The sequence below is a fragment of the Festucalex cinctus genome, chromosome 1 (assembly GCF_051991245.1).
Source record: "Festucalex cinctus isolate MCC-2025b chromosome 1, RoL_Fcin_1.0, whole genome shotgun sequence".
NCBI classification, from domain to species: domain Eukaryota; kingdom Metazoa; phylum Chordata; class Actinopteri; order Syngnathiformes; family Syngnathidae; genus Festucalex; species Festucalex cinctus.
In genome coordinates, this window is record NC_135411.1 from 20152053 (window position 1) to 20178536 (window position 26484).

The window sequence follows — 26484 nt, forward strand, 5'->3', positions numbered from 1 at the left end:
AGGACCACTGTCACCCTGCGCACACTGCGGGGGAAATAATGGGAGGAGTCAAGATTTCACCCAGTAGTTGCGTCCCTGTAATACGTTCTGTCAAAACAACAGCTTTCCTACAGCTTTGCCTGCCGTGCCACTGGGTCAGATTTTCAAAACAAAGATGGACAACAGTCCTTTGCGGGTGTTGACTGTCCCGACATCCCCTTACCCTGACCAGAGACCCGGTACCAACGGTCTGAGGAGAAAGGTCCACGTCTTCCAGTCCAGGAGGAACTATCTGCACAACTTCATCCAGAGTATCTTCTCCTCCATCGACCTGCGTGACCGCCAGGGTTCGGCGGTGGTGGTGGGGGGAGATGGGCGCTTCTTTAACCAAACAGCCATTGAGGTTATTGTGCAGATGGCAGCTGCCAACGGGGTCAGTGACACCATCTGTTGTTCATTTACTTCATTTGTCCATGCACAGTGCGAGCATCCTTACAATTGTTGCCCTGTATGCGCGTGTGTCGGACTTAGATTATGTCAGTGTCAACCTGCCCCAACCTCTACCAGTTATAATTCCTTTATTGTTTTTGTTCTAACTAGTTTTGGAATTTTCATTATAACTTTTTTATTTTTATTTATTTTTTTAATTTATTTATTTATTTATTTAGTTTTTAAATTTAGTTAGGGAGGTAGAGGAGGTTTCTTAGTTTTATTATTCTTTTTGGATTATTATTAAAAAAAAATTATTTTGTATTAGTTTTCATATTAGCTTTGCAGTACTTTTTTTATTATTTTTTTTATTAATTTTTTTTTAGAGAGATTTAAAACATCATAGAATTTTGTATTAAAAAAAAAAAAAAAAAGTTTTTTAAACAAGACAACCATCCCCAAACCAAATGTAAGTACTGTATAACAGGCCACATACTTTGAAGTACAATAAAAGAACAATAAGGACATAATTATTGTTGTTCCGATACCGATACTGGTATCGGCGGAGGTGCCGATACGGCATTAAAACAGTGGTATCGGTATCGGTGACTACTCACAAGTAACATGCCGATACCAAAAACTCCATCCCTAATATAGGATTTTGGATGCAGCATCTTGTGTCTTGCTCGTGCAGGACATTCACTGATATGTGACATGTTCACTGCATGCCGATCTAAGATATCCTATTGGCCCTTGAATGCTCTGAACCAATAGCAGGACAGCTTTTTCATGTTGAGGAAAAAAAAAAACTTAAGTATCGGTATGGTATCGGTATCGGCCGATACCGCAAAGGTGGGTATCGGTATCGGGGGCCAAAAAACGGCATCGGAACAACACTAGACATAATAGTGGACAATAGTGCTTCTAAAGTTAAATGCATCACAACCCAAAAGTCTTCAAGCTAGGTGTTCTATGCGCCCTCACTAGTCTAATCTCAACATTCTGATTAATATTGCGATTGTAGAATATGAATTGAGCAACAGAATCCACCTGTGTTTGTCCATCTCAAGGTGCGGCCATTTTGCCACTTGCTGTCCACTGTAAATGACCTCACAGTTGCTCAGGTAATGACCAATCACGGCTCAGCTAGCGAACATCACATGGCCACACTCAAAAAAACAGGTGAGCTGTGATTGGTCGTCACTTGAGTCCTTGTGCTGCATTCGAGGATGCTCGGAAGTGAGACTTTTCCGAGTTCCAACCAGGAAGTGTGTACGGGAACGCCCCCTTGAACTCGGAAACTCCACTTGCAAAGAGTGAGGGGGAAAAAAGGGACCCCAACTTCACCGATGGAAACACAGACCTTGAATGGTAAAACACAATTTACTCGAGTATAAAACTAGATAGCTTTCTTCATTTCATAAATATTCGACATAACTTGACATAACGTACGAGACAGTATGCCGCTATCTCGCTGCGTGAAATTAGACGGTGAACTACTGAACTGTATGGAATACTTATGAAAAAAGATAAAAACATTAAATGAAGCAAAATTGCGAGAAGGCAAGTTTGCTGGAGGTCAAAATGAGTTTTGAGGACCAAAATTAAAAACTATCACTATCCGCCATTTTGGTTGTTTATTAATTTCTCCTCGAACGCTTTCAGGTCGGAATTTGGAAAAACTAACTCTGGTATATCCGACTTCTGACTATCCTCGAATGCAGCTTTAGACACTGTGATGATGTCATTTTCGGTCGACAGCAAGTAGCAAAATGGCTGCCCTCTGAGATGGACAAAAAAAAAAAAAAAAACGGGTGGATTTTGCTGCTTAATTCATATTCCACAAACACAATACTAATCAGAAATACGTGTTCAAATTTGTGGGGCTGCATAGAACATACTATTGTAATTATGTATGTATTGTATGTATTTTATTAATTAACAATTAACCTAATACTGAATATGTTTGGAAACTAATGGCGCAATAGTTTTCACTCAGAATCAGAGTGAATGTGAGTTTTTGGGGGTTTTTTTGCACGTGTCCTGCAATTGGCATGCAATCAATTCTGGGAGTAGTTACTAGCACCCTGTAAACCTAAACAGGAAATCAGTATTGAAAATTGGAGGATGGATGGATGTTTGCATTGCAGTACATCTTCGCTTTCCACGCTCAGGGAATAATCTTGAAGCAATTTATAAGCATGAAATACACAACCTGCTCTTCAAGTGCCTCAATTTACATTGGTGAAGTGAGGAAGAAGCACATCAAATCCAAGAAAGTGCTACGCCTGCTAACACCAGTCCGAGTAAAACACGTAATCACACATGTACCTGTTGTGTGCTGAGAGGTTGGATCCCAGATGCAGACACAAAAAAGTCTTTATCTATCTATTCACATTGAGAGGGAGAATCTAAGAGAAGCAGGAAGCAGGAAATAGAGCAGGAAATAATAATCCGGCCAATCACACACAATTCGCAGGCTGCACCTACAGACAGTGAATCGTGAAGGACTAAAGAACGACATCACATAGGTCCAGACATCACCTAAAGTATTAAAGATTGACATCACGAACATCACGTTTTGTAAACAGACACTTGTTACATCAGTACCTAAACAGACACGTAACAGGTCATGAACTCTGGCGCCTGCGACCCAGGTCATGACAGTACCTACCTGTGACCTTTCCTCAGGTGGGCCGTCTCATCGTTGGCCACCATGGATTAATGTCCACGCCGGCCTGCTCCTGTGTGATCAGGAAATTCAAAGCCATTGGCGGCATCATCCTCACCGCCAGTCACAATCCAGCGGGGCCTGATGGAGACTTTGGCATCAAGTTCAACACTGCAAATGGAGGTACGCAGGAGCGTCAGTTCAAAGTATCCGAAAAGAGAATGTCCTCAGGGTCACAACAGCGCAGTATTGCCATGAGATGCATATGGATGTTTTAACACATGAAATGAATTTAAAAATAAAAAAACATTCAGTCATTCTGCCTCATCAAGGACCGGCCAATGATGCTGTCACAAACAAGATCTACCAGATCAGCAGAACCATTGAAGAGTTTGCCATCTGCCCAGGACTCCGACTGGATCTAACAACTCTGGGTAAACAGACATTTGATCTGGAGAATAAATTCAAACCTTTTACAGGTAAAGTAACCGAAACTAAAATTGAAGAAATTCTCATTTTGGTGCACAAAACTCAAAGCTTCTCCTCCATGTCATTTCAAGTTGAAATTGTTGATGCTGTGGAGTCCTATGCTAACTTGATGAGGAACATCTTTGACTTTGCTGCCCTGAAGGAGCTCCTATCTGGCGAGGATCACATCACGATAAGACTGGATGCCATGCATGGAGGTGAAAACATCGTTTAGGTGTCATCTATCAGATTAACCAACATACAAAATCTTTGGTTGACTCAAGGGAGCACGTGTTCATGATAAGCTTGCGTCAAGTTTTTTTTTCCCTGATAGATTCAGTTACACAGGGGTCAGCAACATTTACTGTCAAAAGAGCCAATAGGCCAAATAAATAACCAAACGTGTCTTGAGCCACAAAACATTTGAACATTGTGATGAACGTAAATTGTGTGATAGCCTAATATACTGAGGGCCCAAGAGCTTATTAGAGCAGCACTATAACAGAAAAATGTGGAGCATTCAATACTTTGAGATTCATTTTCTTCTACCTTTCGTCTTCTGTTTTGGGATTTATTTATTTATGCACCTGTCCATTTTCTTAACCGCTTACTCCTCACAAGAATCGTGGGTATTTATTTATTTGTTTGTTTATGTTTATTTGTTTGTTTATTTGTTTGTTCATTTTTTCCCAGACTTCGTTTTTCACACGTTTTTAGACTTTTCTGCCTTTCTGTCAAATTTCTTACATTTATGCAGATTTTATGGACATATGGTGATTTTCTCCCTCTTCTTCCTTTTTTGGACGCCTTATGGCTATTTTTGGCACTTTTTCCTGGCTTTGTTGCTGTCAATTTTCGGCAATTTTGTGGACATTTGATGGTAAATTTTGGGACTTCTTTTGGTTTTGGACATTTTATAGTTCAATTTTAAACGTTTTATTCCTTTTTTATCCAATTCTCTGACATTTTGGCAATTTCATGGATATTTTATGGTAAATTCTGCTTTTCTTATTCCTTTTTGGACATTTTATGTCCGCTTTTTGGACATTTTTAGGTTTTGTTTTGTTCTTATTTTTTCTTCTTCTACCTTTCGTCTTCTGTTTTGGTATTTATTTATTTATGTATATATTTAATTATTATTATTTATTTATTTTCATTTTTCCAGACTTTTTTTTTTCCACATATTTTTTTTTAAGACTTTTCTGCCTTTCTGTCAAATTTCTTACATTTCTGGCAATTTTGTGGACATATGGTGATTTTCTGCCTTTTCCTTTTTTGGACATCTTATGGTTATTTTTGGCCCATTTTCCTGGCTTTATTGCTGTCAATTTTCTGACATTTTTGGCAATTTTGTGGACACTTTATGGTAATTTTCAGGACTTCCTTTGGTTTTGGACATTTTATAGTAAATTTTTAAATGTTTTCTTTTCTACCTTTTTTTTTTATTAAATTCTCTGACATTTTGCAAGTTCATTGATATTTTATGGTATTTTTCTGCTTTTCTTCTCCCTTTGTGGACATTTTTAGGTTTGTTTTTGTTTTTATTTTATCTTTCGTCCCTCTTTTTCTGACAACTTGGAATTTTGGACTGACATTTTTTTTTAAATATTTAATTATTTGTTTTTAAATCTAAGTCCTTACTTTATTTAAAGAATATTTTATCTAAAAGTTTTTGAATAGTTTTAGACTAAAACTAAATATAAGTATGTAACAAAGAATTTCTACTATTTTATTTTGCTTATTTCAGTTGTCCAATACATTTATTATCAACTTTCTGTCACTTATTCTAAATTTATATGTCCCTAAACTGAAGTTTAAAGTCCAACTTCATACAAACAGGTAAGCCGCTCGAAGGTTCATGTTTGTCTTCTAATCATCATCCCACCTGTTTCTATTCTAGTGGTAGGTCCATATGTGAAGCGAATTTTGTGCGAGGAGTTGGGCTGTCCTGCCAATTCTGCCGTTAATTGTGTCCCAATGGAGGACTTTGGAGGTCAACATCCCGATCCGAACCTCATCTACACCGCAGATCTGGTTGACAGCATGCGCGATGGAGAGCATGACTTTGGCGCAGCATTTGATGCTGATGGGGTGTGTGCCCCTACTTTTTAGATGTTAAAAATACAATTGAAGCAAATTGCGGTTTCATCATTAAAATAAATCAGACATCTGCGACGAGGATTAATGTGAACCGAAGGTCTTAATTTGTTCTTTCTGTCTGCTTATTGGCTCTCTAGGATCGAAACATGATCCTCGGGAAGCACGGCCTCTTTGTTGCCCCGTCTGACTCAGTGGCCGTGATTGCTGACAATATCTTTTGCATCCCATACTTTCAGCACCAAGGGGTGAGGGGTTTTGCCCGCAGCATGCCCACAAGTACAGCCTTAGACAGGTAAAATGTTTGGCCTGGTTTGTGTTTATTACAATTATGCATTCGGCAGCCTTCCGAGTCAATATATCATCATAATTGCTCTTCTTCTTTTTTTTTTTGCCGTGCTTACGTATGTGCAATTTTGTGCTCTTTAATTCACCGTAAACCTTTTTATAAATCCAGTACCCTTCACCTTAACCGGATACTTCAGAATCCCACCAGTCATAAAGTTGTCAGGAGACCAGTGGAAGGATTAAAGGAGAGAAAGATGAAACAAAGTGAAATCCAACACCAACCAGACACCACCTTCCACCCACAGTTAAAAATCCAGAATCTTTCACCAACCCCAGATACATCTAAATTCCAACTGATTAGGGAGACCTCAAGAGACCAGAGGAAAGACTAAAGGAAGGACCGTCCTGAATGGGAATGAGGGGAGCCGTTTCAATTGGCCAGGAGTCAGCTGCATTCCATTCCACAATGGAGCAAAAGCTCAGGAGACCAGTGGAAGGATTAAAGGAGAGAAAGATGAAACAAAGTGAAATCCAACACCAACCAGACACCACCTTCCACCCACAGTTAAAAATCCAGAATCTTTCACCAACCCCAGATACATCTAAATTCCAACTGATTAGGGAGACCTCAAGAGACCAGAGAAAAGACTAAAGGAAGGACCGCCCTGAATGGGAATGGGGGGAGCCGTTTCAATTGGCCAGGAGGCAGCTGCATTCCATTCCATAATGGAGCAAAAGCTCCCTTTTGTCTAATTGTACCTGTGCAAAGTCGAGGAAAATACCAACGGAAAGAAAACTCCACCCATACGCGCACTTAAAAATAGGGCCTTACATATGCTCCCAAAAAAGGAACACATTCTACAGAGTGATTTAGTCTTTTCAAATTTTACTATCAACATTGTGTAAATTTATATTGCTTTAATATTGTTATATAAACACTTTATATACCAGGGGTCTCAAACTTGTGATATGGGAGCCATTTGTGGCCTGCAGGATGATATTTTGTGGCCCACACAGTTTTTCCCCTGTTTTATTTTATTTTATTTTATTTTATTTTATTTTATTTTATTTTGGTTTGGTTTTGTTTTGTAATCACTCATGGGCTACCATAACTCAGGCTCAAGCCAGCTTTTGGTGAAACGTAATTCTGTAGTGACACCTAGTGGAAGCAAAAAAAAAAAAGTATCTTGCCACCAAGATCAAGTCATGGCTAGCTTTGACAATCTTTAGATAACCTTCAATGACCTTAAAATATATTTATCAAGTTTTGTGGTTTTGATTCAGTCTCAATTCTATTTGTGTGTGCTTCAAATAATTTCTATTTCTGTATTTCTTGCAGAGTAGCCAAGGCAACAAAAATAGAGCTATATGAAACTCCCACTGGGTGGAAGTTCTTTGGAAACCTAATGGATGCTGGACGACTATCTTTGTGTGGAGAAGAAAGCTTTGGAACAAGTAATACTTCAACCTTGTTATGACATAGTCTTTAGTATTGTTTTTTTTTTTAGTTTGATTGTTTTGTCGTTTATCATTTTTCAGGTGGAGACCATATTCGTGAGAAGGATGGACTTTGGGCTGCGTTGGCGTGGCTGTCCATCCTTGCTACAAGAAGGCAGAGTGTGGAAGATATACTTAAATATCACTGGCTAAAATATGGAAGAAACTACTTCACCAGGTCTGATGTGGCCAAAAGCAGCCGTGTTCAGAGACTGACCTTCTGTCATTAAATGAATCAAAAGTGAGAGAGATCAAAATCATAAATTATTTGCTTTATTAGGTTCATTGAAAACTCTGAAAGTGAGTGTGAATGTTGTTTTGTTTATGTGGCGACCGGCACGCCTAAAATCAGATGGGATAGGTTCCAGATTACACATGACCCTAATGAGGACAAACGGTGTAGATTACAGATTGGTCAAACCAGATTTGGGGGGAAAAAAACAAAAAAAAACTTTGCTGAGCTTTACTGCCACCTAGTGGGTATCACATGCATGATCTAGCAGTCTTTTTGTGCATGCAATGTAGCAGTGTAGTATAGAGAAACACTTGTGGAAATGTTTTTTTTTTTGTTTTTTGTTTTTGTGTTTTTGCTCCAGATATGACTACGAGAACGTAGACATTGATGCAGCCTGCGAAATGATGGAGGATCTAGAGATCATGATTTCAGACAAGTATTTTGTGAAGCGACGATTTGCAGTGGAGGACAAAATCTACCAAGTGGAAAAGGCAGACAATTTTGAATACACAGACCCAGTTGACAGCACTATCGCGCGGAACCAGGTGCTGTACGTCGCAAATACTTTGAAATTACTTTACTGTGTGGTTTGTCAACACAGTCAAAGTGCTAGAAGACATGTCTGGAAATTGATATTTCCTGTGTAGGGTCTGCGGATAATCTTCTCTGATGGTTCTCGAATCATCTACAGACTGAGTGGTACAAGTAGTGGCGGGGCCACCGTTCGAATTTACCTGGAAAGCTATGAGAAGGAAGACGTCTTTCAGGAAACGCAGGTAAATATGCATAAAAGCAACTTCTACAAAATCCGTTCAAATATATATAATTAGCATTATAATATAGTTTCATCATTATTCACAAATCTGTTTAAAACTGTGGGGAAAGAGGTTTTTGCAACATGGCCCTGGTTGATCTCTTATCCTCTGCTCCCACCTGCTGACCGTTTTTGTAATTACTACCATTGCTTCAAGCATTCGCTTCAGTTCAGAGGCTGCATCAAAACCTTCTATATGCTCTAGCATAAAAAAAAAAAACAAAAACAAACGTATAAATACGTCTTTGGGAGCATGGTAATATTTAAAATAAAAACGTATTTATACGTATTTGGGAACAAATTAGTTAAGTAAAAATCAGTCAATCAAGCATTTATTTATTGATTATATGCCCCAGTTAATTTTTGAAAATACAGTGTTCCCTCGTTTTCCGCTGGGGTTAGGTTCCAAAAAATACCCGCAATAAATGAAATCCGCGAAGTAGTTAGCTTTATGTTTTACAACTCTTATAAATGTTTTAAGGCTCTAAAATCCCCGACCGCACAATTTAGACACTTTTCTCATTGAGGCATTTACATGTTCTCACATTTCTCTCTTGTTCAAACATTTACAATGTTCAAACCTTCATAAATTTTATAAAATGGGTATATTACTGTAAAAAAAATATGCAAAATTGCACTTTAAAAAAAATCCGCGATACAGCGAGACCGCGAAAAGTGAACCGCGTTATAGCGAGGGAAGACTGTACATAACTTCAGCATAACAGCTTTATGTTAAAAGTGAGGTGGTCAGGGCCCTGTATTCTGTGGAGGACCAATAAATAAATACATTTAATGTAAATAATAAAATGTGAAAGTAAATAAATAAGTGATCAAAAGTGAAAATTAAAATGATTATAAAAAAATTTAATTCGAAAATTAAATCCAAAAAAATAAATATAAAGGGAACTAAATCAGTTTTTATTGTCACTTTTTGTAATTTCTTTATTTATTTGGTCATTTATTTATTTATTTATTTATTTATTTATTTATTTAATTTAGTCATTTATTTATTTATTTAGTCATTTATTTATTTAGTCATTTATTTATGTATTTATTTAGTCATGTATTTATCTATTTATTTATTCATTTATTTATTTAGTGATGTATTTATTTTGAATTTTGGCAGTTTTGGGCCGTACTGCCAAGTCGAAATGTTATTCAAATGAGGGGGCGTTCCTAAGCGTATCTTGGGTTGGACTCCGCCGTTGCAAACTGCCCGTCATTGGTCGAGTGAGCAGCTCGGGGAACAAGAAGTCTCAGCCATAAATTATTCATTCTTATCTTTGCATAATCTAGAAACCCTCTACAATATATAAACTGATTTATTAGTAGAAGTGGCATGTGTTGTTTTCTACACCTTCCCTCATTTTTAGTATATGCGGCGGCCACTCAAAAGTGGATGGTAGGCTGCAAGTGTGTAACCCCCCCATGCCATAGTTTGGACATCCCAGAAGTTACAAGCATCTTTTGGAAGAGTATGCTTCCTCAAAAACAAATAAACAAATATCACGTTTCCAATATTAATCAGCATGCTATAATAATGCCACTTGGTGAAGTATTTTGCCATTTACTTTTTTATCAAATCGTTTCTACTGTCTCTGACCATGTTTTTTTTTGTTTGTTTGTTTGTGGGACAGGTGGTGCTGGCACCGTTAGCTACAATCGCTCTCAAGATTTCCCAGCTCCATCACAGGACTGGTCGAACTGGACCATCAGTCATCACATAACCCAAAGTTGCTTTGAGTTGAAATATGAACTTTAGATTTCAACTTTTGATCCAACACGTCTTTGAATTTGAGGCAACAATATCATCATTGCATGTGACTGTGCCACGTTAAAAAGCTTTTTATTTTTGGTTTATGACTGGCTTCCTTTACCCCCCATTTAAGTTTTTATCCAAGTCGTTTTTCATTCTGCTTCATCTGTTTTATTGTCCTTATCTATCAATCTGTAATTTGTATTTGTGAAATAATACCACATGATCATCCGTAACGCTTCATACTGGAAAATTGGAACTCATCAGTGAATGACGTCTGCAAATTGGAGTGAAATTGATGGCTGCTGAGGGATAAAACGCTGTCCCGCTCATGCATACACAAACACCTCATCACATAGCAAGTGAGATTTCCAGAAAATCATAGATAACAATCAAACTTCATTTGAGTATTGTATCGTTGTACATCATACTTTATAACATTAAGTACAGAATCCATTTTTCTTTTTATTTTAATAAATTATGAATTAAGAGATACCTTTTCTAGACTAAATTCTCCAGTGACTGTAATTATCAAGAAAGCCTAGTGGGCTTCCAGGACCCCCAGGCAATGCCACAGTACATCATGGCAGAGAAGGCAAAGGGATTTCCAACCAACAACTGAAGACTGACATATTGTTTTGAAAATACCATCCATCCTTTTTTTTTCATACAAAACACAAGTATTCATGGTGATTTCTTCACAGTATTATAATTTTTTTTAATCCTGCAAAAGTCATGTGACTGGACAGCAGCAGAAAAAACACTTATGACTCCTAGTGGCAACTTCTTTGACTACAAGTTGTCATTTCTACAGGTACAAATCGTGATTTTTGGAGATACAAGTTTACACTTCTTTCTACAGGTACACTTTTTTTTATATGCGTACAATTTATTTTTTTTTACGTACAAATGTTTTTTTTTTAAGAACACTTTTTATGAACATTTAGTACACATTTTCTAATTTAAGGGTACTTTTTTTTTTTTTACAGGTACAATTTTTTTTATGTACAATTTCTTTTTACATGTACAATTTTTTTACGGTTACAACTACAATCACACGCCTTTTACAGATACAAATTCATACTTTTTTCAACAAGTACAATTTTTATTTTTTTTACAAGTTAGTTTTGCACCATATTTAACTCCATAATATGGCGCCCAAACAATATAAAGATAAACAAATAGAAACTTGAAATCAATTAAACTGTGGGTCCTGAATTTATCTATGAAAGTTTGACTTTTTGAATTATGAAAATTACTATGAAAATTATTCAACTTTTCGAGGATATTCAAATTTTTTTACAAGCACCTGTAGGCTATGTGATACCTTTTGAGGTCATGCAAAAGAAATTACATCCAATTTGTACGATGCTGAGGTGTACATTCGTGGATCATTCCGAAATTTCCAAGATGGTGTCTTTGTTTCCACTTGTTATCCCTTCCATCCTGCTCTGGTTGCCTGACTATTTTTTGAGTTTTTAAGTTTTTAAGGGATCGTTTTTAAGCTTGCTTTCTGAAGTCTTTAAAAAGTCATATTTTTTTGTTCTTAATATACAGTGTTCCCTCGTTTTCCGCTGGGGTTAGGTTCCAAAAAATACCCGCAATAAATGAAATCCGCGAAGTAGTTAACTTTATGTTTTACAATTCTTATAAATGTTTTAAGGCTCTAAAATCCCCTACCACACAATTTAGACACTTTTCTCATTGAGGCATTTACATGTTCTCACATTTCTCTCTTGTTCAAACATTTATAATGTTCAAGACTTCATAAATTTTATAAAATGGGTATATTAATGCAAAAAAATATATGCAAAATTGCACCTAAAAAAAAATCCGCGATACAGCGAGACCGCGAAAAGTGAACCGGCGTTATAGGGAGGGAAGACTGTAAATAAATCAATACGAGGAGCAATTAAATGTTATAGGGAGGGAAGACTGTATTTACAAGTTTGACAACATTTATTAAACACGATTTTCTTTATTCCAAGCTATTTTTAGTTACATATTAGTCTTGCGGGAATTTTTATATAAAATGTATTATTTCTTTATTTATTTCGCCAGCCACTAACGTTTGCAACGTTTTTGCAGTCTTGGAGGAAACGTGACGAAATGTCATGCGCGCGCAACCGCATACGCACGGTCGGTTGAGTCCACCACAAGTTGTCATGTGGTGAAATCAAAGACTTCACTTCACCCCGACTGGCTTCGTGTGACATTTGCAAGAAAGTGCCTGAATTGAGTCATTGTGGTGGCCGTGGGCACGCGTGAACATCAGCGTTGTTACTTTGATGGATCACGTGACCAAGGAGAAGGAAGGGAAACCCTGGTAGGAAGTGAGACGCGCAGCACGTTAACAGTAGAAGAAACCAAAATCCCCGACTTGTTGTTCACAATGCCTGGTATCAAAGGTATTACTTCAGTGTGAAAGCAGACTATTTGTTACTTTTGACTTTTTAATTAGTTCTTTAGCTGCTTGGCAAACGTTCTTATAGCATCGTGTTGGTATGTGAACGTTTGCGGAGTTATTCATCCCAATGCAAATGTATTTAAACAAGTTGTTTATGTGATTTGTAATCATGTTCTCATGGATGCGGTTTTCTTCTTCCTCTAGCGCTGGTCGGGTTGTCTTTTACAGGCGCCATCGGGCTGACGTTTCTGTTTGTGGGTTGTGCAGTGACCCAATATGGGTACGTTGTGTTTGACAGACAAAGACATTAAACAAACCGCATATGTAATCATGTGACTTTGTAGAGTAAAGTACGATTATTACAGTGGTGCGCTGTGAACACTAAATTGTAATGTTTATTCCATGACATTGTGTTAAATTATTCACAACTCTCTGTTTGAATTATTTTATAATTGGCTCCCAGTGATATTACTATCTAAATCAAACAATAACAACAAAATCAATTGGATAAATAGCAATCACAAATCACAATTCAAAAACTAACAACTTTGTATCAATGGTAAATTATTTGGTTGATATTTTTGCTTTGTCTTTTCCTTCCCCAGAGTTTACTGGCCAGTGTTTGCGATGTTTTTTTACGCCCTAAGTCCGGTCCCAATCCTCCTAGCCAACCGTTCCAGTGATGACTCAGACAACTCCAGCAATGTGTGTAAAGACCTGGTCTATTTCTTAACAACTGGAATCGTCATATCAGCTTACGGGTACCACATTGTCCTCGCTAATTGTGGCTTGGTGAGTTCACTCTCAACATGAGTTTTTTTTTTGTTTGTTTTTTTGCTAACCACACTATATCACAGTCTCACCACCCTGAATTTGGAGAGCAAATAATGTCATGGATGTCAGTCAGTGATTTTCTTCTCGTCACCCATCATGGTATATGATTAGGGCCCAGAGATGATCTAAAATAAATAATTATAATCCATCCATCCATCTTCTTGACCACTTATTCCTCACAAGGGTCGCGGGGGGTGCTGGCGCCTATCTCAGCTGGCTCTGGGCAGTAGGCGGGGGACACCCTGGACTGGTTGCCAGCCAATCGCAGGGCACATCAGAGACAAACAACAATCCACACTCACACGCACACCTAGGGACAATTCGGAGCGCCCAATTAACCTGCCATGCATGTCTTTGGAATGTGGGAGGAGACCGGAGTACCCGGAGAAGACCCACGCAGGCACGGAGAGAACATGCAAACTCCACCCAGGAATGGCCGAAGCCTGGACTCGAATCGGACTCCTCAGAACTGGGAAGCGACGTGCTAACCAGTCATCCACCGTGCCGCTCAATAATTATAATAATGGAAAAAAAAATTATGTTAAAAAAATACAAGTAAATACTGACTATTCCTGCTGTGCACATCTTGGCCTCAAAGGGGCAGTGTGGTGCAGCATGCATATTCATTAAGAAAAATGAAAAATACAAGAAGAATATGTCTATGTGTTTTCTAAGTGTTTGTGTGTGAATATTTGTTGTTTGCCGTGTTGAGTAACAGTTTGCCTTTAGCCACAAGAGGTGCTTCTACTCAACAGGTGGAGACGAGCTTGGTTACCTGTCAGTTGAAAAGAAGCACCGTTGGCTAAAGCTAATCTGTTTTTAACTTTCTGCACCGGATTCCCCAACATTGGTTATCCCTCCTGAAACTCATTGCAAATTTTCTATTTAGCCTGTCAATTAGGGCTGAAAATATTGAATATTTTATTTATTTATTTATTTATTTATTTATTTATTTATTTAGAATTGAGTAGTAATTGATTAGTTGGATTAAGCTTCATTTTGCATTATATTACGTAGTCATTTTGGTATTAGTGATAAAAGGCAACAACTAAACAAGTAATATCACATGAGAGGGCATGATGCTGTACTCAACTGATTCATTACTAGTTTGCTCAATGTTTTCCAAAAGAAAAGAATGCTTATTTTAATTAAACAAAAATGAGACATCTGCTTTCACGAAAGACAACAGAAATCAAACTAATTACTATTGAGAGGTTGAAATCGGAGGATTTGGATCGATTTTAAGTTACACAATGGCGCTAAACGATTACGATTATTAAAATTGCTGTTAATTAAGTCATAATTGATTAGTTGTTGATTAATTGTGTTTCTGATATGTTATATATTGTTGAGGTACAACAATTAACAACTACTAATCAATTATCACATTCTATAATTATTTTGGATATGCAAAGAATTATTTAGGTACCTTTTTTAATTTACAATTGTCTAAATGCTCAGAATTTCAGTTTCTCATTAGTGATTAATAAATCTTACCTGATTTCTGTAGTCCTCTACTAAAGTGGACTGATTGTCTTTGTTCTGAATCAAAATAAACATTTGCTTTTATTTAGAAACCAAATACCAATATTTTTGCCTATTTTTTGACTGTTTACGCACCAAACCAGTAAGTCAGGAGTGGCCAAGTTCAGTCCTCGAGAGCCCCTATCCAGCCTGTATTCCATGTCTTCCTCCTTCAGCGCAGCTGAATCTAATGATCAGCTAATCAGCAAGCTTTGCAGAAGCCTGATAACGATCCCGATCGTGAATCAGGTGTGTTAGTGGAGAGAAACATGGAAAACAGGCTGGATAGGGGCTCTCGAGGACCGAACTTGGGCACCCCTGCAGTAAGTGAATCGTATTTACATTTGTGCCGTTTCTGCAATCTCATTTTGAAATAATGTTATTTTTTTTTAATAAAGGGATGGAAATTAAAACACGTTTTTAAAATCCGCTTTCATTGCGCTAATTACCAGAATATCAAGAGATATTAGTGAAATAATTGCTAGTTGCAGCCCTAAGTCCTTGTATTTTAATATCCAAAATGTCATTTTTGTTGTTGTTGTTTTGCTGCCGAAATCGAACATTTCAAATGCCCATCCTTAATATATGACCTCTTTAACTCATTGACTGCCATTGACGGAAAAAGACGTCAAATAATGCATTTTTGCTGGGCTGGCAGTGAATGTTTTAAACACAATGTGCCAATATATTTTGTGATTATATTGCAGCATCCTTTTTTCCCTTTTTCTTTTTTTAAGGCAAATTTTGCTTAAAAATCCGTCAATTTTGGTTACATCTCATCTTAACTCATTGATTGCCATTGACGGAAAAATACGTCAAATAATGCATTTTTGCTGGGCTGGCAGTGAATGTGTTAATCTCTTCCTTTCTCCCTTCCAGATTGAGTGGGGTCCCTGTAGCCTTGTACTGACAGGAGATACCATCATTTTCTTCACAATCTTCGGCTTTTTTCACGTGTTTGGAAGTGGCGAAGAATTCAGTTGGGAGGAGTAGTAAAGTCAATTTATTAATGGCTTTGTGTTGTTTTTAAAATGTTAATGAGAGGGAAAGTCATCCTTACTCGTAGCGTCTGACAACCAGGTGTTGTATATCTTGCAAATGAACATTGCATTTTTGTTTCTCTTTTCTTTTTGTGCAACTGTGAACATTCTCACCAAAGATCACATAAGACGAAACCTATTTACTTGCAAACTGTGTACCTTATATGCCAATTGAGGGTTTTGGGGAACACATTTTTATTCATTCACTGTGTGAACAGTCTGGTAAGGTGCTTTAACTATTCCTGCAGATGACGACAATATATTTATACTAGTTTTGCAGAGTGACCCGGAATGATTGCAACTCATACTGCGGCTGATCAAAATTCTTACTGATAATGATATTTATCATATTTTTCAGGTTTTTGAAAGTAAGGCATAACAAAAGGAACCTTTTGTTCCTAGCTAAGATCAGGACTGTTCCAATAGAGTGTGGTGAAAATTTCACATGTAACATCCTGGCATGTCTCAGACACCAAGGTGGATATTTAGAGCACATTTTGGAAAGGTGATAAAAAGGCTGAATTGTTATCAGATTAATTTGTGTAACAGAAATGTCATCCGTTGTAGATGCGTTGCAATCATTTTGGGCACGTTTTGAGTGATGGTACTAAGGTGGTCGTAAGGAAAACGAGTGAAGTGCATACTGAAAGAAAACCACTTTTGTGTTTTGGTTACTAATGGAAATGATGAAACATTATGACATCATGTTCCGTCTTGTCTTTTCATTAAAAAGGGGAAGTCAACCCAGCAGCAGAATCCAGCCGTTTTTATCTTATCTCTGGGAGCGGCCATTTTGCCGTTTGTTGCCCACTGAAAATGACATCATAGTTGCTCAGGTAACAACCAATCATGGATCACCTGTTTTCTAAAACTAGCCGACTGGTCGTTCCCAGAGCCACTGTGATGTCATTTTCAGTCGACAGAAAGTAACAAAATAGCCGCCCCACCCCCTGACATGGATAAAAATGCTTGGATTATTCATATTCCAAAAATGCAATATTAAATCAGAATACTCGCCCATTAACTTGCGTTTGAAGAAGTTTATCCGTTTGGCCCACTTTTTGCTAAACCTGATTAAATGTCATCTAATTTCCTGAAACACAGCTGTTTTCTCCACGTGTACTTTATATGTCTTTGTCTTTATATGTCTCATGAAGGCGTGAAGGGTTACAATTAAGTCTTCAGCACGAATGAGTGCTTCGAGACTCAAAATGACTTTTGTAAGCTCTTGACTGTATTTTGTTTTCTAACAATTATTAAAATTGTAAAAACAAATGCCCAACTTTTGTCCTCCTGTGCTATTATTTGGGTCTGGCCTCTTTTGGGCACTGCTGATCTGATCTGCATTCACACTAACAACATGTAAATAATGAGTACTTTTGAGTTTAAGACAACTGACTTGTGTGGGGGGATGGGGTGCATATGTTCTATGTCTAAACACTGTATTGTGATTTTTATTTTGTTCGTGGAATAAAGTAGATTTATCTCTTTTCATCAATCTGCCATTTTGTCCTGTATCGCCCTCTACTGTCGACTGAAATTGTTGTCAAATTGTGCCTGAAAAAATGCTTTACTCTCTCTTAAATATCCATTGAATGATGACTTAGGTCAAACAAGCTGTATGACCAAAGAAATGAATAGAGACAAATGGTTATTATTTAGCGAAGTCATAACAAGGCATCCTCATTCAACATGAGTGGTTCATTTTTTTTACTCTGTTAGTGATTTGTACTGTTTGTGTATTTAAAGGTATACTTGACTCATTTAGCTATTTTCAGCAGTAAAAAGTTAATATTTTGTCAGAATTAATTTGTAAACTTCAGGATTTTTCATGTATTATTAACATAAAAAAGCATTTTCCACTTGCCGTCGACTGAAAATGACATCACCTGTGCTGAGGAAATAGGTAACGACCAATCATGGCTCACTTGCTTTCTGGGCTTGGTCAGCAAACTGAGCCATGATTGGTCGTGACTTGTTTCCTGAGCACGTGTGATGTCATCTTCAGTCGACAGCAAGTGACATTAAAGGTATTAATTGTTCATGAAAAATAAGTTTTCACATTAATTATACACAAAATTATTATTTTTTCTGTTGAAAATGGCTCAATGAGTCAAGTATCCCTTTAATAAATACTGTATATATAAATGATCAGAAATCATCATAAATGATCAATACTGCTGTTTGAAAGGGTAGTAAGTTATACATGTTATTACCAAACAACAAATTTGATGACCCCCCCTCCCACACACACACACACACACACACACACGCGCACACACAAAACAAAATGCTGTCTTACAGTGATACTGAGCATGATTTGAGTGAGATGAAAAGGAAGAATAAAGTAAATATGGAAAGGATGAAAGCGCTCTGGGACACTATTCTGTTCTAGGACAGCTGTTGCTTGGCAACAGCCATGGCATTCAAATTGTCTGACGCATGTGGCCTTGAACACAACACCAATACTTGAGTAGCATTAACTGTAAAAATGAAGAAATGATGATGGGAAAAGGAACATAACTATATGGCGAGTGAAGGCTTTTAAAATGTGTCCACAGTCCCACATGTCCACCATATTACACAGTGGTCAACGTGTAACCACGGCATAGATTTACTCTCAACCTATTCAAATCATTCAAAGTTCAAAAGATTCACAAAATTCAGTACATCTTGCGGCAACTGTTTTTCTACTTTCCAAAAATCCACATTTCCCCCAGAATCATCACATTTAAAAAAAAAAACAAACAAACAAAAAACAATATAGAAACGAATATGATGAGTTCAGCTCATTCTATTGCTCAAAATTCTACGTTTTACTAGAAGACTCCAAATAATTATATATAATTTTTGCATGTACATATCCCCATCCACATTTCTTCACTGATTCAAACGTCAAAATATTCATCAAATTCAGGACACATCGATAAAAAAAAACACTTTATATACTGTATTTTAAAACAAGCTTCTTCCAGATAAAAATCCTAGCTGTGATACATATACTTACTAAAGGAGATATAAAGACATCTTGTCATACCACAATCATTATTGTTGTAACTTTTAAACTAGTACTAGTCAATGCAAACAGGGTAGTTTGGTAGTCATTTTGAGGTTAGCTCAGCACTGACACAAGATATGAAAATGACATGTATACCTGAGTCTTTGGTCTATATTTAAGAGTGTAAAAAGTGTGACATGAATCCCCAGTACCACCTTTAGTTAAAAGACATACAATAATCTTATTAACTCATATGTTAGTTTGTGGCTGTGAGTGGGAGAATCAAATTTACAAACATATCAATGCTCCATAAAGGAGAAATGCAATACCAATAAAATGGGAAGTAAGTGATGATGATACATTAAAATGTCAAGGGGGGGCACACTTGGGCAGTAACAAAAGAAAAAATAGCAATGATGAAATTTAGAACACGGAATTTATTATTACAATATAGGTAGAACTATAATATTTCATTTATACGTATATTTCGGTTCGTTTTAAATGTGTAATCCGTTTGACTGTCATTCACGAGCTGTGTTTATCAAAGAGGCCATCCATCCAGTCAAGTCATATTTGTCGGTGCAACAGCTGCTGGAGCAGACGGATGATGAGATGATCCATACTTTACAACGGCTGTGTCGGATGGATCGCGGCGGGAGTGGGGAGGCACCGGGCGGCGGAGCACACAGGCATTGGCCCGCGGAGGGATTTGCGCGGCCAGTGACAAAGCCAATCGATGAGCAGTTGGGCTCGCGAGGTCCAACGAGCGCGAACCGCACAAATAAAGAAGGGCGAGACCACCGAGAAATGAGTCCGCGCAGGCAGCACCGGTGGCCGGACGGTGGACGCTCAACGGCACCGCTGGATTAAGCGCCAATTCTTGGAGGTATTACACACTTTAAATGTTGTTACTTCTGTTAACGAATGTATTGTGTTTGACTTGACCCATTCCTGTCCGGTGTCCACCCCGTGTAACGACACAGTGCAGTGAACGTTAAACATGACATTTTGTAAAGTTTGGCGACATTTAGTTCTTTCACCAGTCGATGCTGACTTTGTTGTACTGTAAATGTGTTTGTTTGTTTTTCAAGTTATTGCAAACCCCACTTACACCATCGCTGTGTAGTTGGAAATTTCCGTCTGAAGAAGATGTACACAGAATATACAGCCAACTAATTATTCGCTATGGGACGCAGAGACATGGTCATATTTTGTAGAAAAGGGGATTTTTTTCATTTGTGGGAGGGACAAATGGAAAACAAACATTTTTCTACAAGTGATTTGACGTTCCAATACATAAAAAAAAAAATCCATTAAGAAATTAGGGCAATCAAGGATTGGGCCTTTATTTATTTGAGTTGAGCTGTCAGAAGAGGACAGTACATGTTGTTGTTGTTGTTGTTGTTGTTGTTGTTGTTGTAGCAATGACTGCTTATCAGTGTCAACAACTGTTTTTAAACATAGCATCAGTCCTGTTTACAAGATGTCACAAACCATTTTGAAACCGTGAGCTACTTCTTGGGTACTGATTACTGAGAGGGGCTACCAGTCTGATACACACTGCTAAAAATTCGCTCAAACTATCTATAAAATTCACATTTTTTGTGGGTCGTCTCCTCGTCTAATCATTTACCGCATCTCCACAATATACTATTAAATATATCAATTTATGTGAAAACTGAAGACACTGATCATGTTAAGGATTTATGACAATTGTTAGGCTTTCATCTTTTCAAAGGATCACTTTAGCAATTTCCTCGAAAATCTCCCACTACTGATGAGCTAGTTTTAGAAGGACCGCAGGCTACTCATGAGGTCCTTGAGGGCTGCCTGTGGGCACCACGCTGGTGACCCCTGATGTGTACTTTGCGCAATAAAATTACTTTCCATAAAAAGAGTTCAGCCAACTAAGAGAAGACTTCTTGCTGCAATTATATTGAGTTGACAGAAGAAATGTATCATTATTATTAATTAGTAGTAGTAGTAGTAGTAGTAGTAGTAGTAATAGTAGGTGTGGTCGTGACTACCTCTCAGCATCATCACTTATGTTGTTCATTGGACCCACAACTCATTTCCAATGTAGTTGTTTGTGTTTTGACTTAATATCTTGATCTCTTCAATTCTTCAATCTGTTATACTGTATGTGCTTGGTAATGTCCTACGCTTCATCCATCCATGTTTTTTTCTTTTTTTTTCTTTAAATAACACTTTAACACTTTTCCTTTTCAGGGTTATCAAAAGCTAACACTGGACAAAAGGCAGGGTCAGACTCCGACCAAGCCTGGGTCAGTCAATCACAGGCAACATCAAGAGACAGATAGACATTTGCAGAACTGAACTCACGCTGTCTGCACTGTCAGGCGAGTACCACCACACACCGCAGTGCGCATCCCAATTCAAAGATAATGAATACTTGCTGTGTCTTAGTTGCCATTTAGCGATTGGAGATTGTGCAGGGCTGCTGTCAACCAAGCATCACTTAAGTTGGCTTTAAGTGCCATCATGATGTGTCATTCTATTTTCCCCACAATGGAATCGGCATTATGAATGAGCAGGTTTATGTTTCTGGCTTTGTTATTTTCACTGGCATCAAAAGGTGCTTTTATTAAAGCACATATAGCCGCAGTTGGTTTATTAATTTGTTTATTTTTTAACTTTTTGTGGCTTAGAGAGAATGGTGTGGCCTACGGTTGTGTGACTGAGTGATTTCATGTGATTTTTTTTTTTTTTAACTTAGCTTTGGCAATTGTAATTTCCTGACAAGCTATTAGCCGAGAGGAATTTCAAAATGTAAAATGGCACTCAGTGTAGCAGAGACTATTGCCAAGGCTGAGCAATCCTAATTGGACTCAGCTTTGTACATTTTCACTATTATCCACCTTCTGCTCAAGCCTGAATTGTGTTACTGCGATTCATGCATTATTCACTGACAAATTCAGAAAAGTGGAGCAAAAGAAGTGGAATCTTGATAATTAACTAAATATCAAATAAAAACATTCAATAAAATCCTCAACACATTTAAACATTTTTTAGATTAATTTTAAAGAAATTATTACAATTGCATTTTTTAGTCGGCTACATATTTAAATTGAAAAACAGTTACCGTTAACACATGAGTCTTGTTTGCATTTATTTAAATCGCAATTTTACAAAGACAATCAGTCAGCCATATGATGAGATGTTCATTTTGTGAACAGTTAATGTTCTTGTCTAGTCAGTAGAGACAGGACTTCACTCGTAATAGTTTGATGGGATTTAAATAGGGTGTGCTTTTTGGGACAGGCTGTTATCGTACTCTTTTTATTCACAATCTGATTGCTGATTAAACACCAACGTGCCGCTTTGCCTCTGGCCGCAGTCACTACACTTCATAATCAATTGTACCAGAATTTAGATTGGGCCATTTGTAAGAGTGACGTAAATACACTCCCTCTGTCGTCATTTATCTCCATTCCGACTGATTGACTACGCTGAATCTAATTTTGTTTTGTGATCTCATCTTTCTGTCGTTCATTTGTTTTTCCGTTATGGAAACAGATGTGGTGATTTAATGTAAGTATTAAAAACAGCAATGTCACACTTTTGGTTAACCTTTTGGCAGCTGTTGCTGCTCATATCCTGAGAATGTAGTGTCAGTACATTGGATCTTTACCATGATAATGTATTCTCTACATTATAGAGGCTTTCAGCAATTTCACTTCACATGTCAATGTCATGCATAATGTGGAAACTTCCTCTTTGGACTATTATCTTTTTACTGGGGACCTTTGTCTTTTTGGCTGTCGTGATCTGGTAAATTCCATTTTGAAAGTTGTCTGAAGGGAAAAATATATATTAAAAAAATAAAGTTTAGTTTTTCTCATAATTGACCTTTTGCGCATATATTTTATTTTATTTTATTTTTTACCCATGGCCACATTACAAAATAAGACACTGATTCAAACATTCCCCTATGACAAATTTTAAAAGAGCTAATATCTCCATTTTTATCTGACTCACCAGATGACGATGAGAAAAAAATATATATAATTATAATTAGGAATGTCACAATATTCACGGTCTTAAAAGTTCCTTGCTATCGTCATGGTCTTGTTTCACTGCAAAATAATGAGCCGTTCCGCTGACAATGTGCTGTAATTCGTGTTTCCCTTCCGTGTCCTTGTTACCTGCCGAGTAAACACAGCTGTTATGGAACTTGCAGAAATCACTCCAGATTCTTCAACTGTCCACATATGAAGGATGTGTTCTTTATTTGTTTCCCAAAGCCAAAAATTCAGAGGGATAAAAATGAGAATGGGGATCAACTTGTGTGGACGTCCATAAGAGCAGTTTAACGCCAGAGAAGTGAAGCCTTTTACCTTAATATGCAGGAAACATTTTGTTGTGAGGCATGCATTCTCCTACAGTGGTATGAAAAAGTATCTGAACCTTTTGGAATTTCTCACATTTCTGCCTAAAATCACCATCAAACGTGATCTGATCTTTGTCAAAAACACACAGATGAAACAACAGTGTCTGCTTGAACTAAAACCACCCAAACATTTACAGGTTTTCATAATTTAATGAGGATAGCATGCAAACAATGACAGAAGGAGGAGGAATAAGTAACTGAACCCTCTGCCTAAGGATACTTAAAGAGCAATTGAAACCAATTTTTACCAAACAATTTAAGTCAGGTGTGTGCCCAATCACTGATGAGTGGCTTAAAGCTGCCCTGCCCACTATAAAACACACACCTGGTCAAAATTGTCTTGATGAGAAGCATTGTCTGATGTGCACCATGACTCGCTAAAAAGAGCTGTCGGAAGACCTGCAATCAAGAATTGTTGGTTTGTATAAAACTGGCAAAGGATACAAAACCATCTCTAAAAGTCTGGATGTTCATCAATCAACAGTCAGCGAAGTTGTGTACAAATGGAGAGAGTTTGGCACTGTTACTTCCCTTCCAAGGAGTGGCCGCCCACCAAAGATGACGCCAAGAGTTCAGCGCAGACCACTCAAAGAGGTAAAAAAGAACCCTAGCGTGTCTGCTAAAGACTTACAGAGATCACTGGCACAGTCCAATATCGCTGTGCATGCATCAACTATATGTAAAACATTGGCCAAGAATGGTGTTCATGGGAGGACTCCACGGAGGAAGCCACTGCTGTCTAAAAAAAACATTGTTGCTCGTTTGATGTTCGCAAAAAGGCACTTGGACACTCCACAGAAGTTTTGGCAAAATATTTTGTGGACTGATGAAGCCAAAGTTGAATTGTTTGGGAGGAACACACAACGTCCTGTGTGGAGGAAAAATGGAACAGCTCACCAACATCAACACCTCATCCCCACCGTGAAGCATGGTGGAGGGTGCATCATGGTTTGGGGCTGTTTTGCTTCCTCAGGGCCTGGACAACTTGCAATCATTCATGGAAAAATGAATTAAAAAGTTTATCAGGATGTTTTGCAGGAAAACCTGAGGCCGTCTGTCAGACAGTTGAAGCTAAAAAGAGGATGGATGCTGCAACAAGACAATGATCCAAAACACAGAAGCAAATCGACTTCAAAATGGTTTCAGAAGAACAAAATACACGTTCTGGAGTGTCCAAGTCAAAGTCCAGACTTGAACCCCATTGAGATGCTGTGGCATGACCTCAAGACAGCGATTCATGCCAGACATCCAAGGAATCTGACTGAAGTACAGCAGTTTTGTAAAGAAGAATGGGCCAAGATCAGTCCTGATCGATGTGCCAGACTGAGCTGCAGCTACAGGAAGCGTCCGGTTGAAGTTATTGCTGCCAAAGGGGGGCCACAAAATATTAAATGTGATGGTTCAGTTACTTATTCTTCCCCCCTTCTGTCATTGTTTGCATGCTATCCTTGTTAAAATATGAAAACCTGTAAATGTTTGGGTGGTTTTAGTTAAAGCAGACACTGTTGTTTCATCTGTGTGATTTTGACAAAGATCAGATCACGTTTGATGGTGATTTTATGCAGAAATGTGAGAAATTCCAAAAGGTTCAGATACTTTTTCATACCACTGTAGATGACAATCCTGCCCTTACCAGCCACCACCGTCCCGAAGAGGTAAGCGATTGTCTTTATTTTATTTATTTTTGTAGTTTGGCACTATCTCGACTGCCGGACGACTAATGAATGACGAGGAAAAATGCTAAAATGGTGTTGCCACTGTTGTTCGAACCTGTCTTGCTTACCACCTGATTTTTATTTTATTGTTTTTATTTTTTTTGCCTTTCGTGCAGCTGTGACGTATGAAAATTTATCTGTAGGGCCTTTTCTGAATTAAGGAAACAGCCTTAAAAGCGGGAAGGATATAACAATTGAAAGAATTGAGGTAAAGCAAGTGTTGTTGGTTGTGCCCAAGAATTTACGAGTAGAATTGCAATCGCTACACACACACAAGGACACAAAAGCAATAAAAATTTGCCCCCAACAACTATCAAAGACATAAGACAACCAGATATGGCAGACAGGGCATATGGTGGTAAAGGAAGGATGCTTGTTGAAACTGGAGAATGTCAGTGTCATGTATTGAAGGGGAGAGAAAAAAAACTTTACCTATGGATCAGATTGGCTCTTTTTCCATCTTTTTCAACCCTCTACACTCAAACCATCTCTTCACTTGAACATTAATTTGTTCTTCGATGTCTATACCAGTGAATTTGGCACCAGGTATATCATTCTTACTAGATTTAACGCAGTAGACATCTCGCTAGTAGACTGTTTACATTCGTCTAGCATGAGTTTGACCCCCTTGCTAGACTCATGAATATTATTTAAGTGTGGTATATCGTGTGGTACCCCATTGGGTGCTTGTATTCACAATTCACAATACAGTCACCCGATTGGCTGAATAAACCACATGATGTGACATGTCACAAGAAATACACAGATGGCTGACGAGTGCATAAGCCATTTCTCGCAGAAGTTACAGTATGTGAACAAAAGCCAGCCATGTACGCTTGGTGCTACATTAATATTCCAATTAAATAAATGGAGAGAAGAAATAATGTGATTTGAAGGACACATAATTATGAACACTTTCTCCCGCCAAGGTTAGAAACTCCTGATCTAAGCTATTGATATAGGTAAACTTTATTTCTGATCACAAATGATATCACCCTTTGGGGGGTGAGTGAGCCGTTGATTCACTGCGGAAATTCGCCTATTGCAGTCCACAAATAGCAGGGTCCCCATTTGGACATAATATAGTCTTTTATTCATAATCGTTTGTTTGTTTGTTTGTTTGTTTGTTTATTCATTTTTTCCTTTCGGACACATTACAGTTTACATCAATCACATCACATCATTTGCAACATTGACATCCGAAAGAAGGGCTGACGGGTAGAAGCCGAAGCTTATTCGAGACCCGTCCCCATCGTGTTTTATTATTTGGACTCTCTGGTGTGTAATGATGGTAGTGAATGACTGCTATGAGCAATTCATC

The 26484-nt window shown here is 37.8% G+C and overlaps 3 protein-coding genes across 3 annotated transcripts in view; all 3 read left to right on the forward strand.

Moving 5' to 3' along the window:
* Positions 1-46: 46 nt before the first annotated feature.
* On the forward strand, positions 47-10234 carry LOC144017721 (phosphoglucomutase-1-like). The gene is made up of 11 exons (XM_077519631.1): positions 47-412; positions 3100-3262; positions 3412-3558; positions 3640-3765; positions 5448-5638; positions 5785-5939; positions 7272-7387; positions 7472-7607; positions 8026-8209; positions 8312-8440; positions 10116-10234. The coding sequence occupies exons 1-11, from the start codon at positions 155-157 to the stop codon at positions 10203-10205; spliced, it is 1695 nt and encodes a 564-aa protein (XP_077375757.1). The 5' UTR covers positions 47-154; the 3' UTR covers positions 10206-10234.
* Positions 10235-12366: 2132 nt separating this feature from the next.
* On the forward strand, positions 12367-17321 carry LOC144018974 (leptin receptor gene-related protein-like). Its single transcript, XM_077521714.1, has 4 exons — positions 12367-12642; positions 12846-12921; positions 13247-13433; positions 15879-17321. Exons 1-4 carry the CDS (start codon positions 12627-12629, stop codon positions 15990-15992), a joined length of 393 nt encoding a protein of 130 aa, XP_077377840.1. The 5' UTR covers positions 12367-12626; the 3' UTR covers positions 15993-17321.
* Positions 17322-19693: 2372 nt separating this feature from the next.
* Positions 19694-26484, forward strand: part of LOC144018979 (3',5'-cyclic-AMP phosphodiesterase 4B-like) — a 49427-nt gene continuing 42636 nt past the window's right edge. The window contains exons 1-2 of the mRNA XM_077521727.1: positions 19694-19923; positions 21267-21397. The gene's annotated coding sequence lies outside the window, so the exon portion shown is untranslated. The remainder of the gene's footprint in view (positions 19924-21266; positions 21398-26484) is intronic.